This window comes from Vicugna pacos, chromosome 29 (genome assembly GCF_048564905.1).
Source record: "Vicugna pacos chromosome 29, VicPac4, whole genome shotgun sequence".
NCBI classification, from domain to species: domain Eukaryota; kingdom Metazoa; phylum Chordata; class Mammalia; order Artiodactyla; family Camelidae; genus Vicugna; species Vicugna pacos.
The window spans coordinates 12,818,877-12,829,412 of NC_133015.1; the positions used below are offsets into that span (position 1 = coordinate 12,818,877).

A 10,536-nucleotide genomic window follows, 5' to 3' on the forward strand; every position below is an offset into this window, starting at 1 on the left:
CCCACTGGGGGCCATTATCAAGTCAGGGTTCTTTTTTTGGCGTTGGGTCGGAGCGGGGGTGGGGAAGAGGTAATTAGGTTTATTTACGTAAATTGAATTGGTACTAGGGAATTGAACCCAGGACCTCTTGCATGCTAAGCACGTGCTCTACCCCTGAGCTATACCCTCCCCCCAAGTCAGGGTTCTTTTTATGTCAACTCATTTCCGAACCCAGCTCTATCTACGGAGAGTTGGGTGTCAGTCTCACTTAAATAGCTCTGCTTTTAGTTTGCCAAAAGTCAAACTTTTTGGAATTCCCATTTTGGCATATTTACATTATCTTTAGATCTATAGACAGAAAAGGTTACGTTGGATACAAGTGGAAAATACAGTCATCTTTAGATGACCAATGTACATTTTTTTTTAAGAACTGATTTCCAAATGTGGAGTGCCATTAAAAAAAGTTTAGATGTATAAGCTTTTAAATATGTTCAGGTTTTAAAAAACTACATTTCTGTAACAGGCTGTGGCATGTTATACACTTTTTTCCCCCATGAAATTATTGATATAATTGACGGGCAAAATTTCAAGCTTCAATTCCAAAATTTTGGATATCTGGTCATTACATCTTGCCTATTTTCATGATTTAGAAATAAAACCACAAATGCCACAATTAAGCAGAAGCAAAAAAGAAAAATGCACCCTATGAGTTATATCACAAGTCAATAAAAATACTGTATTCCTTTTAACAAATGTACTTGTAAGAGCTTTATAACCCAAAGCAAGATATGTGAGATGGTTTAAGAAGAGGTTGCAATTGTGCAACAAGAAGTCTGTACAGCTCCTCCAGGCAGTAGCTGTGAAGGAAGTGCCTGTGTCTCAGAAACTTGTTTCCGTACGTTCTTGACACTTTTGCATCCCAGGCCCCGTTATTTACAAGGTTATGCATTTTGCAAGCTCAAAGCACCTTGCGCCTCGCAATTGTGAATGCATGCAATGACATTTCATCCTTTCATGTGCGAATTCTAAAATTCATGGTAACAGAAAAGCTCAAAGTTGAAACTCTGTCTACAATCTGAAATGAAAGGATCAAAAATGTCAGACATTGCAGAATACTGGTTCCTAATAGAGCTTTCTTTATTTGTTCACTATTCTTCAGTCATTTTTGTTTGTTTGTTACAAAATGCAGTCTTGATTCTTTATTTAAACAGTACTTAAACTAAACTGTTCATGCCATGCAAAAATAACATTTTATGCACTTTTTTGGGAGGGAGGGGCTTCCCATGTTTTAGTTCACAGGTATTATTAATCGCATTTTTAAGAAACAAGTTTTTTTTTTTTTTTATTGCTTTTGTAACTAGTCACATGCTGGTTTCACGTGTGGGACAGTAACCTGTGTCTCCCGGGTTGGAATGAATTTCTGGGGCAAACAAATGGTTTTCCATCTTGCACCCTTCTTGACTGTTGTCCTTTTTTACTTCTGCCACAGCCTGGTAAATGTCTTGCCTACAGTTGTGACTTGTGTCCTTTGGAGAGGAAGAGCCTACAGAGGTCTCTTCTCTTAAAGGGTCTCTTCCATCACTAGGCTTATCTGCAAAGCAATTTGGGCTGGAGTCTGCCTGCTTGTCCTGCCTCGTGGTCCCCTGGAGCTCTAAGAAGTCGTCGTCTTCGCCAGTGTCTATTTCCGTGAAGCTCCTCCTCTCTCGTGTTGAGAAAGGAAAGAGCTTCTGTTTGGGAAACCGAGGTGTCAGCCCTTTGGAGGGTCCCTGACAATGTGCCGGAACCTCAGCGCCCAGCAAGGGTCTGTCTCCCTGGGAGGGTGTTTCTTCTAAGAGGATGGTGCTGATAAGCTGAGGGGTGCTGAGTGGAAAGTCAGCCGTGGTGACCGGCAGTGGCCTGGCTGTGCTGGGCGGGGTCTGCGGGGCACCGCCTCTGTTGTCCTTGAAGTTCACCTTGAGCGATCGGGACTTGAGTGGGTTGCTGCCTTTCAGCGAGCTCTTTGGGCTCTCGGAGGCACTGTCAGACTGCAAGGGGCCAGGGAGCCCACTTTGGGAACTGCCAGCGTTGAGGTTCACAGTTACATCGATCGGAGCGTAGTCTGGGGTGGCCTCCCTAACTGCCAGCCCCTTCTCTCTGGTTAGTGTTAGGAATGGGGGGCCCCTGGCTCTGGGGTGCTCCTCTATCCCTGTGAGGTCAGGTGGGAACTTCATCTGCAGGTGAGATGCGGAGGGCGGCGGCAGGGGCGACCTCTCTGTCTCTGTGAAGTCGGTGGCGCAGCTGGTGAAACTGTCAATGCTGGAGGTGCTCTTCATGTCCACGATGACCTCGGTCTGCGCCACGGCCAGCTGCTCCTGCGGGCAGACCACCTCCTCCATCTCTATCTCTTCTTCATAGGCCGACGGTCTCTCGGGCTGCTCCTGGCAGTCCAGGTTCGGGTGAGAGTGAGGCTGGGTCTTGGTGATTTCATTGTACAGCATCTCCAGTTTCTGGGCGCTCAGATGCTGTGGGCTGGAGGAGGAAGTGTTGTTCAGCTGCTCGTGGGAGTCTTTTTGGCTAACCTCCTGGTACTTATTCTCGTAAGACTTGTTGGAGCTTGTTTCCGACAGAGCCTTCCTGGCCCACTTCCACCGGCTTGGAGAGAGGTGATTATCATCCGTGGAGTCCTTGGTGTTGGCCGACTCTCCTGTCTTCTCCACAGCCACGTCTATCAGTTCCATACTTCGAGCAAAGGCGTCTTTTAAGTTCATAGACACGATGCTTCCATTCCTTTTGGCCCGCTCAAGAGCCTCTCGCCTTTTAATGGCCTTCTCCTGGCGTTTCTGCTCCTTGTAAAACTCAGAAAAATTGTTCACGATGATTGGGATGGGAAGGGCGATCACCAGAACCCCGGCAATACAGCAGAGGCCTCCCACGATCTTCCCTAGTAACGTTTTTGGGTAGATGTCACCGTAGCCTACCGTGGTCATGGTGATGGTGGCCCACCAAAAGGAGGCTGGGATACTGGTGAACTTGGTAGCATCTTCGTCCTTCTCAGCGAAGAATACCAGGCTGGAAAATATCATTATCCCCATGGCCAGAAACAATATCAACAAACCCAATTCATTGTAACTCCGCCTGAGAGTGAAACCCAGAGACTGCAGGCCTGTCGAATGTCTGGCGAGTTTCAGGATCCGGAGGATCCGCATGATTCGGAAGATCTGAACCACGCGCCTCACGTTCTGGAACTGCAGGACGCTCTTGTTGGACTCGGTGAGGAAAATGGTGACGTAGTAGGGCAGGATGGCCAGCAAGTCGATGACGTTCAGCGGGCCTTTAAAGAACTTCCATTTATTTGGCGAGGACAGGAACCGTAAAAGGTACTCCATAGTAAACCAGGCGATGCACACGGCCTCCACGTGTGCCAGCTGGGGGTTGTCGTTGGGCTGCCCGAACTCATCCATCTCCTGCAGCTCCGGGAGCGTGTTGAGAGACAGCGCGATGGTGGAGAGTACGATGAACAGGATGGACACGATGGCCAAGATCTGGAAAAGAACCCAAAGTCAAGTTAGCAAGTCATCTTAGTCTGTTTAGGCAGCCAGGAGACAGATGGGTCCACCTTGCTTTAAATAATGTGTATCGCTCAGATGCGTTCCAAGAAGGTCCCTTTACAACCCCCAACCTCCTAACTAATACAAATACATTCACTTTTTATGAGTTCATTTCCCTCAGAAGCCTAATGCAGTACACATTTACATTCTAGGGCCCAAGCTATTTGAAAAATGTCCATTCTCCTCTCCTCCTTGCCCATCCGTTCTTAGGCAAATTTGGAATAATTTAGGTGCAATAATCATTTCTCCTCTCTTAGTTATTTGTAATTTTTCTCTCTTAACCACACAGTTTGGGTTTTCTTAAGTGAATTCATTGCCATCCATGTAACAGAAGCTAGAAAAAATTCATGATTTCCAGAATTTTCATTCTACAACTGGAAACAAGAATGCAGAGCTACACATGAAGAGATAATATGGCCTCAGTACAACAATGCTTCCTATAGAACAAATACGGTTTGCGTGGTAAGCACTGACGGCAGACCCAAGTCAGGGGAGCCTTCATCCTGCGATGTGTGGACTTCTGGCCAGCCTCATGTGGGAGAGGAAGACTTTGAGCTAACTTCGTTCAGTCAAGGAAGGTTTCACAAAGAAGAACTTGAAGACTGTCCAGGATGATTTAAGTTCCAGGGCAGACATCTCGGGCAGAGGAACGGCAGCACGATGGAGCCAGAAAGCACTCAATAACAAGTCAAAGGAGGGTCAAGTGACTGAATTTTGGAGTCAGTCATTCTGACTTCTGAGCTTGGCTTTATCACTTACTGTGTGACTTTGGGAAAGTTACTTAACCTCTCTGTGTCTCAGTTTACAGATCTGTTGAATGAGCACAACACTTGTAGTTATTTCACGGCCAGTGTGGAGATTACATGGCACACAGACATCTTTATATAAATGAAAATGACTCATAGGATTCAAGGCCGAAATGAACCAGACCTCAGTCTGGAAAGACGAAGAGCAAGAACAGATACGTGGGATATCTGTAAAACCATGCCGGGCGTAGACAGCCCAGGCAGGGATTTCCTCCCCCGAAGCCAGTGTTCTAGACTGATAAGACAAAGCATGAAGTTTAAGGCTTGAGGGCAATGGATGGAAGCACTTCTTTGCTTAGCAAAGACTGTGCATCTGGAACACACAATTCTTGGTGAAGCAGGAAACTTCTCTTTCCTAGGTTAGGTCTGGCTTGGTTTCATCTGATGGGCAATGACCTTGGGAGGTGTCACTGGTCTCAGTAATTACTTGTAGCTCTGCGAAAAATATCTTGACAGGGACTGTTTCACTTTAATGATTCCGCATCTAGTAAACACTTCAGAAGGCAGCGATTAAATATCTCGAGGCCACACAGCTCAGTAAACACGAGACTGAAAATTAGTTTATCTATAAGTGACACCAGGACTTCTGAACTTTTGGACCCTTCCCTTTATCCTGAGTTTCTCTGCTTCTGGGTTATTCTCCTTGATCTTGCTCTGTTGTCCTCATCCGCCTTCTTTATGTTTCTCATTGTTTTTTCTTCTTGTTTCTTCCAGCTCGCATCTTTCCTCTTAAATCGCTTTAGAGGAAAACCATGGTTTGTGTCAGAATGTGCTGCAGATGTTAAGTAAAGGTTTATGGTTCCTTAACTTAAAGAATAATACTTCATTATTAGAGTTTTATATATTTTTTCTTACACAGAACTTCGCCGAGTACTTTTGACTTGAGTATACTTTAGAATTTCCTTTAAAAATGTGGCTCAATGAATAAAAGTAGAATAAAGGTTCTCTTCGTCTCCTCTATGAGACTGTGAAGGCTGAAGCTAGAAACTCCCTCAGGAGGGTTTAGCTATACCCACGGAAAATGGATTGAGAGGGTCTATTAAGGACAAGTTGGGAGTGCTCGCCTAGAACCTCTACCTTCAGAGGCCAGTGGAAGGGGCATATTTACAATATTCTGTTGCTAAAATATTCTCAGGGAGCACTGGTCACATTCCACCCACTTTTACGATCTTACCGTCAGGAACCAGGTCCCTCTGTGTTTTCTAGGAGGTCACACTATTGCCAAGACACCTTTGGGCATTTCAAGTACGGGCATCATCATTCTTGTGCTGATAATCCACATTCTAGATTTTCTGTATCTTTTTAGCTGTGCACCTGCCCAGTTTGGATATATTTTACTGATGTTTATCACTTCCAAGAGCACGGAGAGAAGTAGAAATGAAGTGAGACCATTCTATTAGTGCCCAGCCTCTCAGACAAAGAACACAGTGGAAGACCCAAGGTGGGCCTTCAGTTTTCCTTGACTCCACAATCCGAGCTAGGTTGGAGGTCATTTTTCTTTGACAGCTAATTTTGGGAAATAATGAAACATCACTCAGTTCTACCACAGCCTAGGGTCTAGGCTCTGGCAACTTAATGAATACAGCTACTTTTAACACCTGAAAATTTAGTACCTGCCCACTGTGATTTGAAGTACATTACTGAAGAAAAAGAATTACTAAATTCTCCCCCAAACTCTCAAGCCCTCGGCAACTCCGCAGTCACCCCCAAGTCATGTTAAAGAAACCATAAGGTACTGAGGTGCATTATTTTCTGTGTCATGTTCAAATTCAATCTGTCAAAACCCATTTGCTCTCGATGTAAAGGAATGGCTTATTTTTTCTTTTACTACTATTGTTATTACTATTATTGTTTTTAATGGAGGTGCTGGGGATTGAATCCAGGCCTCGTGCGTGCTAAGCATGCACTCTACCGCTGAGTTATACTCAACACCCTGGAATGGCTTATTTTAAATATCTTGTGAAGCTTCTTGTGAAGCTTTAAATATCTTGTGAGTTCTCCCAGAAAGACAATACTTTAGGCAAATTATTCAGTATATACCAAGGATGATGTGTGATGCAGTAAGCCAAATGCAAGGTTACTGTCTTATTGCAGAATTCTTTTTTTCCTAACACAATAAAAGAGCAAATGTGAAAATTTTGCTCTAAGCTACAGGATACACTTCTAAACTTGGATGTTTACTTTAATACAGCAAACCCAAATGGCATTTAGGTATTGCTTCGTTTATCTTAACTGTGCACAAGTTAGGTTTTTAATCCTGCCACCTCTAATAACTGGCCTCCAGAGCTGGCTGTTTCTCTCGGCTCCAGCAAACAGACTTGTGTTTGTACCTGGCAAATGAAGCGGAAATTTCAAACAATTATCTGTGTAACATCAGCCAGCCCCCTTGGAGATTTGGATTAGATCATCCCCAAGGCTCCTCTCACCTCTAACATTGGAGATTCTTTCTAAACAAAGATATTTTGCTAATTCCAGTCACGTCTGCAAGCCAAACCAAGGACAAATCACAATTGATCCTGTCATTTTGGATGAATTGCCAAAATACAGTTTGTTGCTTATGAAATAAAAAATTCAAATGGGAAAGCTTCGAAAAACATCACACTTTGTCTGTTCCAAGCATTTAATTACTGGGGATACATGTTCTTTCCGGATAAAACTTCTCTTCCCTTTTGAATTGCCTGGATAACGATTTAATTCTTCTCTTAGATCCAGACATTCAGAGGATCACATGGAGTTAAGAATGGGGTTCCCAGTACGCGCGGTAATGGGTCCCCAATTAGCAATTGGTTATGCTAATTTCTCTTTGTGAGAGAAGTAAGGCCAGTTGGAGATTTGCCTCTATTTCCCAACTTGTTGATTTTATATCCTTTGAAGATAGTGGGTGGTGAAAGGAACACAGAGCAAAGAATTAAAACACATGGCTCTGCCTCCACCTGGCCACACGGACAAGCCTGTTGCCTCTCCGAACCCCAGCGCCCTCATCTGCAAACTGCGGTGCCTCACATTTGCCTCACCTGCCTCCGAGGGTTGTTGAGGGTCAGACTAGATCGAGCACATGAAGCATCTATACAATGTAAATGATTAAAGTGTAAGACATGCTGGAGATGGGTCTGGAAAAAGCAACCTTGGCCAGCACTGGGAGGGAATAAAGAACTCAAATTGCTTATCTCCCATTTAAATACAATTGCAGACCTATGTAATGTTCATATTTTCAACACTTTCAAGCATATTCTATCACCTAACCAGTTGTTTGCATGCCAAACCCAGAAAACTGGAGCTCATTAAAAACATTTTTTTTATTAAAAAAACTTTTTAATTGAATTACAGTCAATTAGAAGTACAGTCAATTACAATGTATCAATGTCTGGTGTACAGTATAATGTCTCAGTCTTACATATACATACATATATTCATTTTCATAAAAAATTTTTTTAAATTGAAGTATAGTTGGTTTACAATGTTGTGTTAATTTCTGGTGTACAGCATGGTGATTCAGTTACACATTTATAAATCTTCTATTCTTTACCCATCTTCTATTTCTAGCTATTTCCCAAGAAGACTACTGGATGAAGCAAACCAGAGTATAAACCCTGTGATTTGCACCAGAGGAAGAAGTGTCTTGGGCGGTTTGCAGCTCTACCATCTCATGTTCCTTGAACACAAAATGCTCTCGTCTAAGGCTGGGGGCCGCTGGTTGACGGCCAGCCCTTTCTTCTCCCAAAGATCCCCTTGCCCTCCCAGTACAAAAGGGATTCTGTGCTGATTCTCCGATTTGCACATATAAGCATGCATCCCTAACAGACTAACCCCACGTGACGCATGCAAAGAGTGAGCATCGCTGGAAGGGTCGGTTGATTTTTATTTATTTTGGACCTGTGGGTGACAGGACCCCAGAAATTCAATCCCTACCCCTACACCCGCCCATTCGTGGACTGTGAAATGAGGGGTGTGAAAAGACTTGGTCACCCCCACACAAGCTGATGTCAGCCCGCAATCCGCACAATGCCTTGCATTTCGGGTGGGGAGGGATGTGAGACGACACCCAGTCTTATGTGCTAGCAAACTCTTCCTTTGGTTTTTTAATTCTCACATGCAAAACCAATTTTTTGAGAGTAGAACTTTGGGCTATCTTCAGACTAGAAGATACTGTTTTAATCTGTTCTTGGTATCTCCTGAAATGAGCTTTGTTTCACTAGTCATGATATATTTCTTATTTTAAAAGATTAGATTTTAGGAAGCAAGTCATTAGGTAGAAGGCTGGTGAGCGGAGCTTTAATCTTATTCATAGTAACTCTGCAATGAAAGGAGCAACAATGAGATGGAGACACCTTTAATCTTACACCCACTCCAAGGATTAGACAGCCTCTTTGTAGGTAATTTGTTCTTACAAAGTCTTTAGAAGCTTGAGAGTGAACATGGAGATGGGCCAAGCTTGGTGGAACACAAACATTACTGCCTCTACTAACTCCTGAAAGAAAGTACAACATAAATGTTTAGGCTCTTCTTAGTGTGTGAATGACAGATTTGGGGTCGGGGTGGGGAGGACCAAAGAGAATTAGTGGAAGGTATCCGTTGAACAGGATTTCATTTAACTTGCTTAGACTGTAAAAAAAAAAAATCACAGAACACTCAAGTTAGAAGAAATCTTTGAAGTATGCCATTTCTCACTTTATAGATAAAGAAACAAAGATTCAAGGATTCTACTGTGCCTGGTGGTGGACGGATGGGAGTAGTATGGGATTTAGAGTTGAAACATCTGAAAAATCCTGGTTCTGGTCACTGTATTAGTTTTGAGGACTGGCACCACAGTTAAATTTTCTGGGACTCAGCATTCCCATATTAAAAATGTAGGAAATAAATACTTGTTTTGCTTACCTCAACAGCATTGTTTTGAGGACTGTGCTGGTTAATTTTATATGCCAACTTGGCTAGGCTGTGGTTGCCCAGGTGTCTGATCAAATAGCTGTCAAGGGATTGTGAAGGTATTTTTTTTTAGATGTGATTAACGTTTACATCAATAGACTTTGAGTAAAGCACAGATTATCCTCCCTAACGTGGGGTGGGCCTCGTCCAATCAGTTGAAGGTCTTAAGAAGAAGACACGTCTCCCAAAGAGGGAGGAATTCTGCCTCAAGATAGTAACACAGAAACCCTGCTTGAGTTTCTAGTCTTCCTGGCCTGCTCTGTGGATTTTGATCTCAAGACTGCAACATCAACTGCTCTCTGACTTTTCAGCCTGCTCTCTTGCTCTGTGGATTTCAGACTTGCCAATCCTCACAATTGTGTGAGGCCAACTCCTTAATGTCTGTCTGTCTGTCTGTCTGTCTGCCTCTATATGTATATAAATACACATACACACACCTATATATATTTATGTGTGTATATATATATTCTATTGGTTCTGTTTCTCTGGAGAATTCTAATACAAGAACAAATAAAATAAAGTACATGATAGCACTTTGCAAACTGTAGGGTGCTAAAAAGTGTAAATTATTATACTTATTTGAGAACTTCATAAATCATATATCTGTTACTGTTGAGCCATGAGAAGAATCCAGTTCCTTATGCTTTGTGTGACTCCAGTGCCTAGATGGTGCTCCTTTCATCATCCTACAAACAGTGTATTCATGTGCGTGGCATAATTTAGATGGCCGTAAGGAGAAGGTTCTTCTACTTGGTGCAAATGAATCAAGAATTCCCTAAATGGGACTTTTCTTAACAGCTACCAACCTCCTAAGAGGCCACCTCTCCCACTTAGCTGAGCTGAAGTGAATGCAGGGAAGTGAGCAAGAGGAAAATAAAGATCCACACATATTACTCTCGAAAAACAGGTATCAGTGGTTTGTTAATCATGTGTCACTGGGACTCATCCCCAGCGTAGTGTGAGGAAGCAGTAACTGAGCCACATTTGAGGCCCTTGTAAAGACTGGTTTACTTTCCTGCGTTTTCCAGCTAGTTTCATGTTTCCGTTCCCTATTACTCACCCTTGGTGGTTAAATTGGCTTGAACTCCCCCTCCAGCCAGGCTGCGACCCTCGCTGCTTGCTAGGCATGTCAGTTCCCTTCACCCCATCAGGTACTGCCTCCCTCCACTGTCCTCCATCTGCCCAAATCCAGCCTTCCTTGGCACTCCCGGCTACAGTGGCCTCTCTCCTCTGAATGCTTG

The 10,536-nt window shown here is 43.5% G+C and overlaps 1 protein-coding gene across 1 annotated transcript; it reads right to left on the reverse strand.

Annotated features, from left to right (window-relative positions):
* Window positions 1-1,657: 1,657 nt before the first annotated feature.
* Window positions 1,658-4,552, reverse strand: KCNB2 (potassium voltage-gated channel subfamily B member 2). Its single transcript, XM_072951658.1, is given in 3 exon segments — window positions 1,658-1,780; window positions 1,782-3,500; window positions 4,532-4,552. Coding segments are annotated over 3 exon segments (1,863 nt in total).
* Window positions 4,553-10,536: the final 5,984 nt, after the last annotated feature.